At 37.5% G+C, this 15,544-nt stretch overlaps 2 protein-coding genes across 3 annotated transcripts; one reads left to right on the top strand and one right to left on the bottom strand.

Moving 5' to 3' along the window:
* Positions 1-63: 63 nt before the first annotated feature.
* LOC115919161 lies at positions 64-7,406 on the bottom strand. The gene is made up of 2 exons (XM_030972190.1): positions 7,242-7,406; positions 64-4,833 (listed from the first exon to the last, which is right to left on the bottom strand). The coding sequence occupies exon 2, from the start codon at positions 4,213-4,215 to the stop codon at positions 2,428-2,430; it is 1,788 nt and encodes a 595-aa protein (XP_030828050.1). The 5' UTR covers positions 4,216-4,833; positions 7,242-7,406; the 3' UTR covers positions 64-2,427.
* A 2,547-nt stretch (positions 7,407-9,953) lies between these two features.
* Positions 9,954-15,395, top strand: LOC584899 (kelch domain-containing protein 8A). 2 transcript variants are annotated; one of them, XR_004061751.1, is made up of 7 exons: positions 9,954-10,087; positions 10,683-11,161; positions 11,592-11,756; positions 12,560-12,763; positions 13,325-13,417; positions 14,254-14,598; positions 14,634-15,395. XR_004061751.1 is itself a non-coding variant. In XM_003723848.3 (6 exons), exons 2-6 carry the CDS (start codon positions 10,759-10,761, stop codon positions 14,511-14,513), a joined length of 1,125 nt encoding a protein of 374 aa, XP_003723896.2. In that variant the 5' UTR covers positions 9,954-10,087; positions 10,683-10,758; the 3' UTR covers positions 14,514-15,395. The 2 variants fall into 2 exon arrangements, 1 of the variants encoding a protein (XP_003723896.2); XM_003723848.3 differs by having other exon boundaries at positions 14,254-15,395.
* Positions 15,396-15,544: the final 149 nt, after the last annotated feature.

Below are 15,544 nucleotides of genomic sequence, written 5' to 3'. Positions count from 1 at the left end.
TCTCTCCACTCTTCAAAATGAAGATTTGTTACATAAATTAGACAGACTCGGCGGACCATAGTGTTCATGTGCGTAGTATTGTCTTAAAGACAATTTTTAATCGAAAATGAAAACAAAGTGAACATATTTTGTAAAACGTGTATTATTGCAAATTATTCCTGCGGTGTATATATTCTTCACCAAAAGTTAATACCAGAAAATATCTTTTACACATCAAAATATTTTTCTGCTAATTAGACACAAAGGCCAAACTGACCCATCTCATATAGGCCCTAACTTCGCTGCACATTGGGTTACAAATTACAACCCATTATTGACAAAGTTAATTCTTAAATCAACATTGTATAAATGGTGCTTCACTTTATACACTGTTACCAATCGCTCCGAACCACATTGAAAGACATCCAAAATGATATAAATATTTCAAAAGGGAAACTTGCTGTATTATACTCATGCTATACACCCCGCCAAAAAAAAATCAACCGAACGAACACATGCAAAAATGCCTTAACTCAACACCTTTCAATTCATTATCCAATAAAAATGAAAAATTTAGCTACAAACTTAGATACTGATAAAACCGAAGGATTTTGTTGTTGCTTATTTTGATGACTTTTTGTAAGAATATGCTTTTATGGACAAGACAAAAAACTGCATCATGTCATGGGAGTCGGTGAACAGAATTATCCAATGAATCACCTTTTCTCATCACAATTATGTCGATGAAATTGTCTCTACTTGTGTTCCCTTTGAGCTTCATGATATTTTGTTTAAGTTGCAGGTTTCCACGTTATTTCATGATTTGTACCATTATTTACATATTACTCTTAAACCTTCTCAACCATATTGCAAATCATGCTACCTTTAAATACTTAAAATATAGTATTCTAAAAGTGTTAAGAATACAATGTCCTTAGTAGTGGATAATACTGATAAAAACTATATGGTCTTCATATTGCACCAAATGAAATATTCATGTAATACAAATTACTGGGCGTGTTAATAAGTTTCCAGTTATAGAAAGAAAAAAAAATACATATCGGGGAACAGCCGTAGAACTACAGATGTCCTAATTTAGACATGGCTCCGACTGGAATTAAGTGTTTCACAATTTCTACTTTTAATGACTATGTTGCAGTTTAGAACCTCAGAATTTACATTAAATTCATTCACTTTTTGTTAATAATTTCGGATCGCTGTATAATTTAATCGCCCGGCTGCTTGCGGAATAAAAAAAAGGATAAAAAATAAACATAAAATATTGCACATCAATCAGGTGTGTATCTTCTCTTGTTATTAAGAGACTGCTCTCTTGATTTGATAGAAAGTTCACCCTGTTTTGCTTTTATTTGTGATACATTTTCAATGAAATGTGGAAAATATACTTGAAATCGAATCGATTTCATTTTGATGAAAGCAAACAATATGAGAAGGTTGAAAGTGTGAAACGTGTCGGTGATTTTTTTGTTTTCTTCATCCGATAAATAATATGATTTTGACTATTTGTAGATCTTTAACTGAGAAATCTATGATCCTTAGCGAGCTGTAGTTAATCAAACATGATCCAACAATATCCAATCCTTATTATGAGAAAAGATTACACCCATTCTTTAAGATTCAGACATTTGAATACTTGGAATATTTTTCTCGAGAATTTCACAAAGAAAAGTTGCCATCGGTGATTAGTTGATCTTCAAAATTTGAAAAAAAATACAATTTTATCAAACTTTCACCGGCTCGTTTCCATGACCTTTTGCTATACTTTCCACTTGATAATGTCAAAATGAGGGTGAACTACTCTGTGAAATATATACACTTCGTAACGTGAAAGATTTTTTTTTATAAATAATTTTAAAAAATAGAGATAGTAACTGATTCAGAATCGTGTAAAAATCTGTCAATTCTTTTTTGAACATACATATTGGAATATTTCAAGCAAAGCTAATGATTTAGTGAATACTGACTTTTAGTGTCTACATAGACTGTTTAACAAATGTCCATATTCAGGTGTATTTTCTTTGCGAGAACATTTCTTAGGGAAATCATCATAGCATCATGCTATCATAGCATCATGCTATTAAAGTTACTCTTTTAATGAAAAATATAGTCCTAACATGTCAGATCCAGAGTACATCTCAGTCAATCTGTGAAAATATCAATCAGTTACACATACACTGTACAAATATATTGCTAATATCGGAAAATATAATTTACACTTTCTTTTTTATGATATTTCAGTGAATCATATACTATTCTTAAGCATGTTATTAAGTGATATGGAATGGCATGAACATGTACGTACAGTTTGAAGAGGGACAAATTAGACATTATTTGACCTCTTTATACTCTACGTCACGGTGAAAGAATTACATCAATACCATATTTTATTTTCTAATAATTATTAAAGATAAGTTTTGAAATAATACCTTAATTCAATTTCCATAGTGTGAAGAGTGGCGACTTATGTACAATTTTATGTCTCATTTTAAGAGGGTCGAGTATTTTCCAGTTCGGCGTTGGTGTCCCATAGTTGGTGTTGAAGTCTGGTGGCACGCTAGCTGCCATTTTCTGTCTCATGACTTTGAAAGTATTTTTGATATTATCCTCTTTGTCCTTCAGCATTCGATCTCGATTGGAACCCTTTGTTGGTCGACGGACAGAGAGCATGACTTCAAGATCAGTGTAGTCTGGCTTATCCTCGACGACTTCCTTCTCCGTCACGACATCGGCAAGAATTTCAGATGGTGTAGGACTTGGTGCCGAAACTGGTAATCTTCGTGTTTGACTCCAAGACCCATCATCGGCTGTCCGGAAGGCAGGCGATATCGATGGTTGGTGGGTGGCTCGCGATCTCGTCGCACTCGCTACACGGTAATATTCATCGATCGTAGCGGCATCGTCGTGAATCGTAGACGATTGTCTACGGAGATGGAGTGCCCGATGAAATATACACTCAGTCACCTGGCAAGATTTTCCCGTACACGCCTCGACAGTGGACGCGCGCTGGAGTTCGTCATCGGAAAATTCCGCAGTCGTCGCTAAGTCCGATGGCTCTTCACCGGGTTTCGATTCGTGAGCCTGAGGTTGGGGTCGTCGCTTCAATTTGAGTTTTGACCGCTTGAAAGTTAGTGGAATGTCTTCTTCGTCGCTGTGACTTGTTACCTTGACGAGCGGAGTTTTTGATGTCACATCGGATGCTTCGCTCATCTCGGATTTATTGCTAGTTTGCCTCAAGAACTTCTTCAATTTTTCCTGTTTATCAACTTTCTTTGTCTTCCCTGGTTTCTGTGATTTAGAGCTGGGTGATGATGATTGGTCTACTACCCCTTGGGGAATTTTTGAGTCCAAAGGCTTGTATCCTTTCGGTATGGATCGTTGTTGGAGATGAGATTTAGTTGATTTTCGTGCACCCTGCGATGAAGATTTACCCGATGTCATAAAAATAGCCCGTCCGGGTGTTATCGTATCTGCCCTTGACTCGTCACCAACATCGTCACCAACAGAAGAAATCAAACTTTTAGTCGTGGCACTATCGATTCGACTTTCTGTCCCTGTTACTACCGTGTAGTTGGACAGAGAAATATCATCTAGGAGCAAACCAGCATCCCATGCAACACGATCCTGTGGTTTAGGTGTCTTAGACGGACTGGATATCAAAGGTGAAAATACCCTGCGGTTACCTTCGGAATCAAATCTGTAATAAGAATTGAGCACCTTGTCCGCCTTGTCCTTGTCAAGTTTGTCAACACTACTTTTCTTCTTACGAGCTCTAAACGCGTACTCGTCAAATTCCTTCGACATCTTATGCGTCGAATGCTTCTTATGCGAACGTTTGTGGCGTCCAGTGGCGGCGCCGGCGCTTCTCGTTACCAGGTTATCAGTGTCATCGTCATTCTGCTCTATTTCCTCACCAGAGCCCTCTCGTTGTCGAATTGCGTCTTCCTGCTCTGAATTCAAACGTTTTAAGAGCTTCTCTATTTCCGCAACTTCTTTGTCGATTTGAAAGAGTCTTTTACTTTTGCTAGTATCCAGAGATTTCAGAAACTTGAAAAGCTGTCTCTCGTCGAGTTTCTTGGCTCTTACAGTATGCTGGAGAGCTTGTTTCTGACTCGTCACTCGTATATCACCCAAGTTTTTCGAGTGTTTGGTAGAACCTCTTGGTCTGCTGCCTCCCTCGCTACGACTCACACGAGATACTGGTTTGTCCAAACCCATTGTCCCTTTTCTTTCTATATCATCACTCACCCAATACCAGGCACAGAGGGATGGGCAGTAAGCCTTAGATCACTTTATTGTCCTAAATCGCCTTCTTGAGAAAATCACCGGCGGAATAGTTTTTTCCTAATGGTAAATGCTGAAAATAATCCCTTGTTTACGCCTCAGTTCCACCCTTATTCAATAGAAAAGTTACTGAGGTGGAGAGAAAGGTACCCGAGTGACCCCTAGTGAAAATCTTCAGCAATCTTTTCTGTCCACATTATTTGAAAAGAGTCTGCATGTAACCCGTCGGGTAAAAATCCTCAAGAGGTATTTTCCAAGACGCTAATTAGCTTCCGTTGTGAACTATTTGTTTCATTTGGACATAAAATCGAGCTGGAACATTTTGCGTTTTGATGATATTTCTTTCACCCGTTGCATGGTTTTCCTCCAAAGATGCTCCGTTTCAAAATAATCTGATTCTAATCCGATTTAAAGTTGCGAAGAATAGAAGAAAGCGGATTTGTAAAGATTAGTCAGTTTCGTCATCGTATCGTTGAGAATGTTCTGTTCTTCTAAATGTTTGATGTTTCGGTTCGGCTCATTGAAGGGGTAGGGCGGAGGCAGCCGCGGCATCTGCAAAACACAAAACAAAACAAAAGAACAGTGTGATCAATCATTGCTGCGCCCTAGAATAATCTTATGGTTATTTTTTGTAAGCCCCAAGCACACTTCTTTGATTCCAGTAGTCAAAATAACTATAATCGAATTCTTACACTCAACGAGCTGTTGAAAAGTACTTTTGTTTGTTTGTTATTATTATTTTTTTTTTTTTTTACTCTCACTTAATATTTGGAATATTAAACTATTGAAACGTGAAAAATAGTTTCCAATTCACAGCGTTATTTCCCTTTGTTTCTGCGGTGTAACTCTTGTTATATATTATATTTGTTTTTAAATTTTAAAGCAAAAAAATATTTTGATAGGATTTGTTTCTATATCCAAACGAAATACAGAGTCACAAATTTTAGTGATCCAATTATGTTAGCTGTCATGAAAACATGTAACAGATCCTTGTCACACAAAGAAAGTTAAGCTGGGAGTGAAAGAAGGAATATCACCACAAAAAACTTTTTACCGATCCTCAACCTGCAAGCGTGTACATTGACTATTATTGTTCATAACCCAACACACTAACTGCATACATCCTTGCAAGTTTTTTTTTTAGGCTTCCCAAGTCGTATAGGTAGGCGAATTCAGCTTACTTTGTAGATATTAGTGGCGTATCCATGGAAGTACGGAGAGCGCTTGCACCCCTCCGCACCCCCCCCCCCCCCCCAATCGAATGGCGATTTTGAAATGACGAAAAAGAAATTTAAAAGAAAGAGAGAAAAATGAAAATGAAAAGGCAACGTGAAATGAAGAGAGTTGATACGAACCCCTCCTAGTTTTCTCTCATTTCATTATTGTTCATCATTCTATCTTCCTCCCCCCCCCCCCCCCCCCCCTTCCCTTCCCTCTCTACCAATGGCGCTAGAGTCCAACATAATTATGTCTGGATTCACGCTAGCTCACTGCCTATTTAAATAATGTTCCTTCATTTTTATTTTAGCAATTCGTATTATCTCGTCACAAAGCGCCATGAATAATGAATAATTCATTCCATTCACTTCCTATACTCGTAACATTCTCTGTAAATGCTGCGCAGACGACTTAAATGTCTGAAAATTATTTCATTGACAAAGCAATAATTATTTCATTGACAAAGCAATAATCTACTAATGCATTTATGATTGATAATAATAATTACCTCCGTACACGGATTCAACGCTGCTATTTTGATGGAATCTGAATGAACAGCGACTAATTTACTGCAATACTTTATTACACCCGGTATCTTGATAATGAGAATTAAATCGATTGCTTTCAGATATTTATATTTGCTTCAATCTTGGTATATCAGGTCAATATATTTATCTTTCCCAATTACAAGTGATAATCATCGGTCGGTGCCGAAGTTCGATTCGGTGAAGAGATAGTGGTAATTGGTTTTATCAGGATTCTTGTCTGGGTAAACAAGAAGTTATAAAAAAAATAATGTATCTATGGTTCCTTGTACTGCAAAGTCCAATTTATGATTAGTTCATTGATCCCTGTTTAGACAATGTCGTTGAAGAAGACATAATCAGTCACGAGTCAATAATATTCTCCACAATATTCATGATGTATTTTGATCAAAGTCTAGAATATTTTTCGAGTAACTGATTCTGATAGGGTGATAGTGGTACATAGGGCGCTGCATGAATATACCCCCCCCCCCTGCGTCTGAAAAGGTTCCCCTAGAAATTACAAACAGAATATATGGTACACAACCACCCCCCCCCCCCCCCCTGCCAGGGTAGTATAATTCCATCCTGCTTTTTGAAATATAAATCTGGATACATTTTTCTGGTGATGTTTAATTTGATTTATTCTGTGATGATATAAAAACTAAATTGACATGATAAGCACGCAGCATAAAAGATACAAGTATAGGCCCACATATTCTGTACGACCATTTAAGAAAAAGTATATCTGTTTTTGGCTCATTATTATTTGACCACTTTTTACTAATCAAATTTAGGCATCAAAACGATGATTTTAGGAATTTGGCCCTACTAGTTGTATTGTAAATCATACATTTTATTATTTTGGAACTTCAAAACACCGATTCATTTCCCTTTATATCGCTCATAACATAATGACTATTGTTTCAAAGCCGTTGTGATCGACAAACTCAAATAACTGAAAACTGAAGTTCAATACTCACGAACACAGGTATAAGAATTTGTATTAATCCAAACATGGTGGGGTTTCATGTTGCTTTTCCCTTATGAGGGTTAGTTACAATCTTCAAAACACTCGGTATAGCACATGAACCTGGGGTCACAAGCCTCTTGTACATACTGTACATTGCTCCGAGCGACTACAAAACTCAAACAGCATGCACTGCCAACAATAGTGCTTGGTGCGAAAGACAAATACTCACAAGTCTTTAATCTTACCCGAGAGTTTTAAAGAATGTGATCTCAAGTTTGCCACTGTTCCAACCCCCAGCGATTCAGGTATGGAGAAGAAAAATGTAGATGCTCTCCTCCAGGTGATAAGTTTCTCAATCTTCTGATCGAGTATTGGGATTCAGGAAGAAAGCTTTCATAATTATAACGGTCCAAAGTAATTGTACTCGATAATGTTACCCGAGATCTTCTCCTCTGAACAGACCCGGTGTGCGTTGTCATGCCAACATCGATTTCCCACCCCTCTGAAGACCTTTACCTCGCAAAGGAACACAGACCGAAGCGCACAGGTCAATAATCAGACAAAGCGTGTGATGGGTGTCAGAATCTGTTTACCTATTCACAAGTTGGCTGCAACTTTCTCACTCATTCACTTTTTTATTTGCCTCTCTCCCCTCAAGACAAATAGTATTTTGTGGAAACATTGTGCGTTACAAAAGGAGATTAGGAGGAGCGAAGAAAGGAGTTTGATTAGTTTCGACCAAAGATTCATGTGAGGTATATGATAACACAGAGTCTGAAGGGCAGGCGCGGTTCTAGAAGAAGAAATATAATTTTTTTTTTTTTTTTTTTTTTTTTTGGGGGGGGGGGCGGGAGGTTGTGGGCTAGGGGCTTGGGGTTCTTCATTTTCTACATGTGCCTCACTGAAATTAATTATTGATTTAAGGCTGAAATTGGGGGGGGGGGGTTGAGCATCCAAGGTCCCTCTTGTGCTACGTTTTTATTCGGGCAAGCAACGTCAGCTCGTGGCAAAATAATCATGCTGGTATGCCAATAATGCCCATGCCTGTTTAGAAGACCCTTCATGGACTAAATTGTGTATCAGGCCAGAACGTACATGTAATTACAGTCAGACAAAGGTCACAGTCGGGTAATGAGTCAATTCTGATTTAAAATTAATTAATATCAGTAATATTCGCACACAAAATCATGCAAACTGTGGCACAATGAATGAAGCGAGGTAATTATTTTGTTTCCACATCTCAGGTTCATTAAAATGGGGGTCCGTGTTATACAAGACAGTGGCGGCATATATTGGGTCTATTCGCCATCCAGACAAAATCAATCCCTCTTATAAAAACTAACAAGGCGCTTTGGTAAACGAACGTTATTCTTCACTTTGACTGAGAAACTGTTATCTTATCATATAGGGTCTATGTTATAATATTTTGCATTTGTGCCAGAGTACATTATCACCAAAATTACAAAGTGTAAAAGTTTGCCCGACTTTCAAACTGAGTTTTCTCTTTACATCATAATCATTCTCATACAAAATGTAAGAAGCTCGTACATTATACATGTAGACCTATAGGCCTATCCCCCCCCCCCCCCCCCATTAAAAAAAAGTTGTGAAGCGAGCTAAGATTTATATATACCTCAAGAATTCAAAGGCCTACCTCATATTTGAAAACCGTTCTGCTCGTCCCCCTTATGTACATCTTGTTTGTTTGTTCGGTAAAAGTATTGTCAGACGAGAGTTCTTGATTTTATTTGTTTGGTTTGTTTCTGTATTATAGTTTTTAGCTTGTTATAATTATTGTGACAAAATCGAAATCACCGGCAACTTATGCGCGCAACAGTTGTATGACGTAATAATCTAAATAAGTTACGTATTATTGAGTATGAGAAATGGTATAGACTAGACGTACGAAACAAAATTTGATCACAAGCATAAACAATTTTGAATGTCTTTCGAACCCGGCTATCGAAACGAGCCCAATTTATGGGAATTATACATTAAGTTGTGTCAATCCATACTACGTTAAATTAAGTATAATGAATATTTGTTGATCATAAATAAATCTCTCTTCTTACCTGTCAACGTCTAAGATCCTCCCGCCCCCCCCCCCCCTCTCTCCTCTCTCTCTCTCTCTCTCTCTCTCTCTCTCTCTCTCTCTCTCTTCTCTCTCTCTCTCTCTCTCTCTCTCTCTCTCTCTCACTCCCTTTCTCTCTTACTCTCATATTCAGAGTCTCTCACTCTTTAGTGTATAATAAAAAATCACCAAAAAATTCTCACATTTTTTATTTTTTATCTTAATTTTTATTGTTGTCCATTCTATTGAAGTTAGGAGTGATGAAACCAAATTGTCAAACGTTTGACTTCTTTACACATAGTTCTTACTAAATTCGAAACTACTATCTTTTAAAGGGCATAGTTTTGTTTATCATGACGAAGTGGTGAATAATACAATTACACTTGCATGGTTATAGTATTAGGCAAATGTGTTATACTTTTGGTATGGAGATTTTGTCATATTTACCTAGGATAGCCACACAAATTCACAAATGGAGAGAAAAAGGAAACACTGATAATTTTTATCAGTAAAAAAAAAAAAAAAAAAAAACTTGTATGGATTCTGCTCTTCCTGCAGGCCCTGCAAGTATCATAACATCAGCATTGCCAGGTAACCATTTATACACCTGGGTCAAGAGGAACAAACATTGGATGTAAGTACTGAGAAAGGATTGAACCCAGGAAATGTTGTATGAGAGTATTGCTTTTACCAATGCATGTATAAGGCCTCCTCCCACTTTTGTTACAATGTCAGAAAAGACAAAATACAAGAAACATTAAATATTTTTTGTGAAATAAACGAATTTCGATTTTCAATTTAAACCACTAAATTTTAGAAATTTCATTGATATCTCTAACTTTTAAGGGGATGGGTAACTTTCAGTTGTTTCCATGGCAATATTACTGTCAATGCATGAGTAGGCAAGCAATATTGACGATGAAAATTGTGTTTTTGTCGCCCTCAACTTGGAAACTGCGTGTAACGAGCTGAAATTTCCAAAAGAGCGAAACTTCGAAAGCAGTGTTGTTTAGTATTTTTGTAAGTAAATCATATTAATTGAAATTGAATTCATTGTCATTATAATTTATATGAGATGATGTTGCTCATTATGTTTTCAATTATTTATTTTTGAGTGTGTGAGAATATGGGAAAGCGGCAAAGCGCGAGATAATTGCACACTGAGTTTGAGAGTTGAAACAGCACACAAAGTAGAACAGGTGGGACTGTCTTTCTAAAATTTTGACAATGTTGCTTGTTTCTTTCTGGATCCTATTCCTGCCTGTTGATTTTTGTATCTATTCTGCACAATATGGTCATAAGTGTGATCAAACTCATTGGTCTTCTACACACATGAATGAGTGAAGTGAGTACAGTTGAGTGAGATATTCAAGGAAATTGCTTGCTTGCTTAGAGTCTATAAAAAAAAGTACGACTTTTGTTTTCATGTTTGTTGTTTCCATTCCAAAAATAATTTGCATTTACTAGATACAGAAAAACAAGAGAATCAGAGCAAAACAAAATTGAGTAGATCTATGTAACATAGATTTATCAGTGTATTTAATGGCATGCACTGCACTGCACCCAGAAGTTCACAAATGAACTCTGTATTTTTCCTATTTCTCTTTTTTATCAGAGTGTGCAACACCGCTGAATATGATCTGATTCCAATCCATTCCTTAAGGGTAGAATAATTCTGTTAAGACTTCAGTATGGCAACAGCCGATGCCACAGCTGGTGCCATAGGGCCGGACAGTTTCAAGTGGGAAGCCCTACCTCCCATGCCGACCAAGCGTGTCTACTCCTCGGCGGTGGAGTGCAATGGGAAACTCTACGTGATAGGCGGAGTGAGCATGCACGGTAATCCTCTGGATGCCTTTGAGATGTACGACCCTGAAAAGAAGAAATGGAACAACAGGTTACCTAATTTGCCCAATAAGAGGGGACAGCCGGCAGTGGCCGTTGTCGGGGGTAAGATAGTGGTGCTCGGTGGAGTAGCAGGAAGCAAGGAGGCCTCGGATGCAGTGGATGTGTTCGACACAACGTCTAAGAAATGGACTATGGGGATGAAGACGTTGGGGGAGAAGATACAGAACATCTCAACAGTTGTTCATAGTAAGTAGGAATGAGAAAGGGAAAAGATAAAGAACATTTCAAGAGTATTTTGTAATAAGTTTGATTCTTTGAGTAAGTATGCAATGGCTCAATCTCTAATGACATAGACAATGAAACTTATAATATCTTTGTCTTAAGTGTGCTCTCACAACCACTATTCTGTAAGAAGACAACCTCTTAATGAAGAGATTGTGTTATATTGCCTTCCATCAAACTCACAAACTCTCTCACCACCGTTTTAAACACATTGAATACTAAGCCTAAAATAATTAGGGCAGGAGTCAAATGGAAACTATATATACAGGTATATCATACCAAAATCAAATCATATCCTAGGGGCTAATAATGAGCTTTCTGTAAACTATCAATATTAAATCCTGCGTTTTTGTTTCCTTACTAACCTTTCATCTCATCCCCTTCCCCCTGACAGATGGGAAAGTTATCACAATCGGAGGCATGAAAGCAAACACATCCGCCCTGCAGCTCTGCAGAGTCTTGAACATAGAAGAGAATGTATGGCTTGAGCTGCCCGATATGCCGACCGCCAGGTACGGAGCAGCTGCACACATCAAGGGAGATGTCATCTATGTTCTAGGTAAGAAGCTCTTGAATCCATCCAGTAACAGGGGTGATGCTACTCTAAGCACTCTTGTTGATTACTTATACCTGGTTACAATAGGTGCTGTATAAAACAACAATTATTATTGTGAGTAGTATTTCAAATAACATACTCCAATGAGAATGGAAATGTTCTTTGTGATTGAAGAATGTAATTTACTACCTTATTTACTTACTGATAATGGTTTAGTTTAGTTTGATATTAATTGATCCACATGTTATGCCATATACTTTGGGATCTTTGGCAAGATATTTACCACTCCCCACCCAAGTGTAGTAAATGGGTATCCGGTAGGAAGAAATTCCGTGAATGCTTCAAGAGTGCCTTCTCATGGTAGCTCTGCTCTAGCCAGGGTAACAATATATGATTGCAGGTCCCTAAGGAAGACCGGTATAAAAACTGATGAGGCTATCCTGGGTAAAGAAGACATATTATCGTAATTATTATTACTATTATTATTGAGCAAGGATTCAGATATTTGTATAATTCTTTCATGTCGTTTGCAATGGGCATTCAAATTGTCTGTTGAGCTTCGTTAACGCCTTTCTGTGTCAATGATATAGGTGGGATGTTAGAATAAGCACAGAACTCTAAACATTAGTTATGGTGTGTGACAACCAATTGATAGTTATGAGCTGGCATGTAAGTATTAGCACTTCTTTGGGAAGTGGAAATGGTGCTAATGATTAGACATCTATACAAATCAAGTAAGCAATGGCTACTATGACCAACACTGATGTTTACCTCTTATTAAACGTGTGTATTCTTTGTAATGTCAGGAGGGAGAAATGGGAAGTACCCGGTCATGTGTCTTGAGGTCCTGGACCTGAAGCAATCTAGATGGACCAAACTCAAACCTTTAACCAAGCCCAGAGTCTTCTGCTCCTACATCATGACTGATGAGAAGTTCTACTGTATAGGGGGTCTTCAGGCTGATGGGAAGGACTTCCATGATGAGACGGAGGAATACGATGTGGAAAATGGTAGTTATTCCTGTTTTTCTGTTTTACCCCCCCCCCCCCTTTTTTTAAATAATTTTGTTTAATAATAAATTCCTGTAGAGTAGTTTCATTGATGATGTAATTGCACTACATCACCACTCAACTATCTATTAACTTTGTTAGAATATGGTTGGATTACATATCACCAACCTTTATTTTCATCCTCATTTTAATAACTGATTTTACAATTTTGTTGCAAAGAAGTGAAGCAAAGTGGTATAATCATATCCGTAGTTTTGATATGATTTAGTGGTCGTTATTTTACCTGACTGATAAGAAAGCATAAATGCTTGTCAGTAAGCAACCAGCTGGCCGACAGCTTTAGGTCGACTCCGAGGGACCTGGTAACGAGGATTAATACCTTACCAAAGGGCACCGGATTACGAGACCACTGCTCTACCAACTGAGCTATTGCGCCTTTCATTGAGCTATTTGTCATATTTGTCATAATAGTGCTTTCAATACATTTTTATTTCATTGTCTAAGTGTCACGTAACAGTATTTTACATTCCCTAATTTGTTGCGCTTCCATATTTGTTCTAGATGAGTGGACAGATTTAGATTCCATGCCACACGTAAGAGGGGACTTCTGCGCTGGGATGGTAGCAGGCAAGATTGTCGTCGTAGGCGGAATGAGTGAGTTTTAGCCTTTCTCTTTCATCCCTCATACTTTTCAAGGAAATGATTGGAGTTCAAAGTTACTTTTAAAGATACACACACTGGTGATATTTTCACATAAGCAGCATTGTGGTTAGGGTTGCACATTGTAGCTTATTGTGCAACCAGAGACTTTTGCGAGTCGTTCAAATTCAGGGGAGTAATTTTATCTTTGAGCTGCATAGAAGTTCCACAAGTTTTGACCATTCATGTAATTCGTGAAAGTTTAATGCGTTGGAACGTTTTTGCCAGGTGTTTCTCTCTCGTTTCAGGGGGGGGGGGGGGGTCATTGTTTTGTTTCAGTATGGGCTGAAGTTGAAATGAAACCAAAGTGTTGAGTAGTTTGTATTATTACCAACGGTTTAGGTGTAGTTTGAATTTGGCAATGTCATATATATGTGTACTTTGAGCACAAGCATTTGAATGATGTGAAAAATCCTGAACACTAAACAGAAAGAACGCTGGCAAATAATTCTTAGCTATGGCTACTATGCGTTTTAAATTGTGCTACCAGAAATCGCTAACATAATTCCTGTGAATTGATGTCACAAAATTAAAAAAGTAATGTGCCTAATTGTCCAAAATGTAAAATCAGGGATGAGAAATTGTAATGCTTAAACAGCCTATGTCACGAAAAAAACAAAAATATTACTATATGCAACAAGAGCAGCTGTAGGATTATTTGCTAATATCCCGGCAAAAAAATGGGGGGGGGGGGAGGGTCTGGAGCCCCTTCCCTCCCTGACCCAGCCCTTTTGATTCAGAAACTCCAATAAGTGATTTCACTTGTCTTACTTCATTGTTCTCCCTACCAGGTCGCAAAGCCCTCCCTCTGACGGAAGCAGAGTTTCTAGACGATGATAAGACATGGAAACCCATAGCTGACTGTCCGGTCTCCAGAGGATCAGGTACAAGCACGGTGTTCCAGGACAAGCTAGTCATCATTGGAGGTTTCACACCTGAGGGTGTCTCCAGTGCGGTGGAGCTGCTGAGCGTAGGGTCGACGTCAGAGACTGCTGAAGCCTCGGAGGCCTCTAGAGGGCAGGCTAGGAGGGGCAAGGGCAAGAGGAGGTGAAGCACACCATTACTAAATATTTAAAATGTTATCATGAATTGTTAGAGCAATTAGGGCTTTGTGAATTACAAAAATACTTGGCTGAATGAGGCTTTATGAATTACAAAAATACTTGGCTAAATGGGTCTTGATGAATTTAATATATTGCTTACCGTTATTTGATCAAGGCTTATGAATTACAAAAATACCTCTCTGAATGAGGCTTAATGAATTACAAAAATACTTGTCTGAATGAGGCTTTATGAATTACAAAAATACCTTTCTGATAAGGGCTTTATGAATAACAAAAATACCTTTCTGAATGAGGCTTTATGAATTACAAAAATACTTGGCTGAATGGGTCTTGATGAATTCCAAAATACTTGTCTGATCAGGGCTTTTGGAATTATATATATTACTTATTTGATCAAGGCTTTATGAATTACAAAAATAGCTCTCTGAATAAGGCTTTATGAATTACAAAAATACCTGTCTGAATGAGGCTTTATGAATTACAAAAATACCTGTCTGAATGAGGCTTTATGAATTACAAAATACTTGGCTGAATAGGTCTTGATGAATTACAAATATTATTTTATATCTGATCAGGGCTTTATGAATTACATAAATATTTGTCTGAATGAGGCTTTATGAATAACACAACTACTTGTCTGAAGAGGCTTTATGAATTACAAAAATACTTGGCTAAATAGGTCTTGATGAATTACAAATATTACATAACTGATCAGGGCTTTATGAATTACAAAAATAATTGTCTGAATGAGGCTTTATGAATTACAGATACTACTTATCTGATTAGGGCTTTATGAATTACAAAAATACTTGTCTGAATGGGGCTATGTGAATTATGAAAATACTTGTCAAAATAGAGCTTTATGATTTTTGATAATATTTGTCTGCTCAGAGTCTGATAAATTTTGAAAATACTTGGGGAAGTGGAAATCGTGTTACATTAAAATTGTTAGAAATTCTAGCAATTTTGATTTGTCGATGAAAATACATGCAAACTTATTTATGCAACTGTCAATGCT

The sequence above is a fragment of the Strongylocentrotus purpuratus genome, unplaced genomic scaffold (assembly GCF_000002235.5).
Source record: "Strongylocentrotus purpuratus isolate Spur 01 unplaced genomic scaffold, Spur_5.0 spur5_scaffold_6, whole genome shotgun sequence".
NCBI classification, from domain to species: Eukaryota; Metazoa; Echinodermata; class Echinoidea; order Camarodonta; family Strongylocentrotidae; genus Strongylocentrotus; species Strongylocentrotus purpuratus.
Note: the sequence above shows the minus strand (reverse complement) of the source record. Positions and strands in the feature narration are given on the sequence as shown.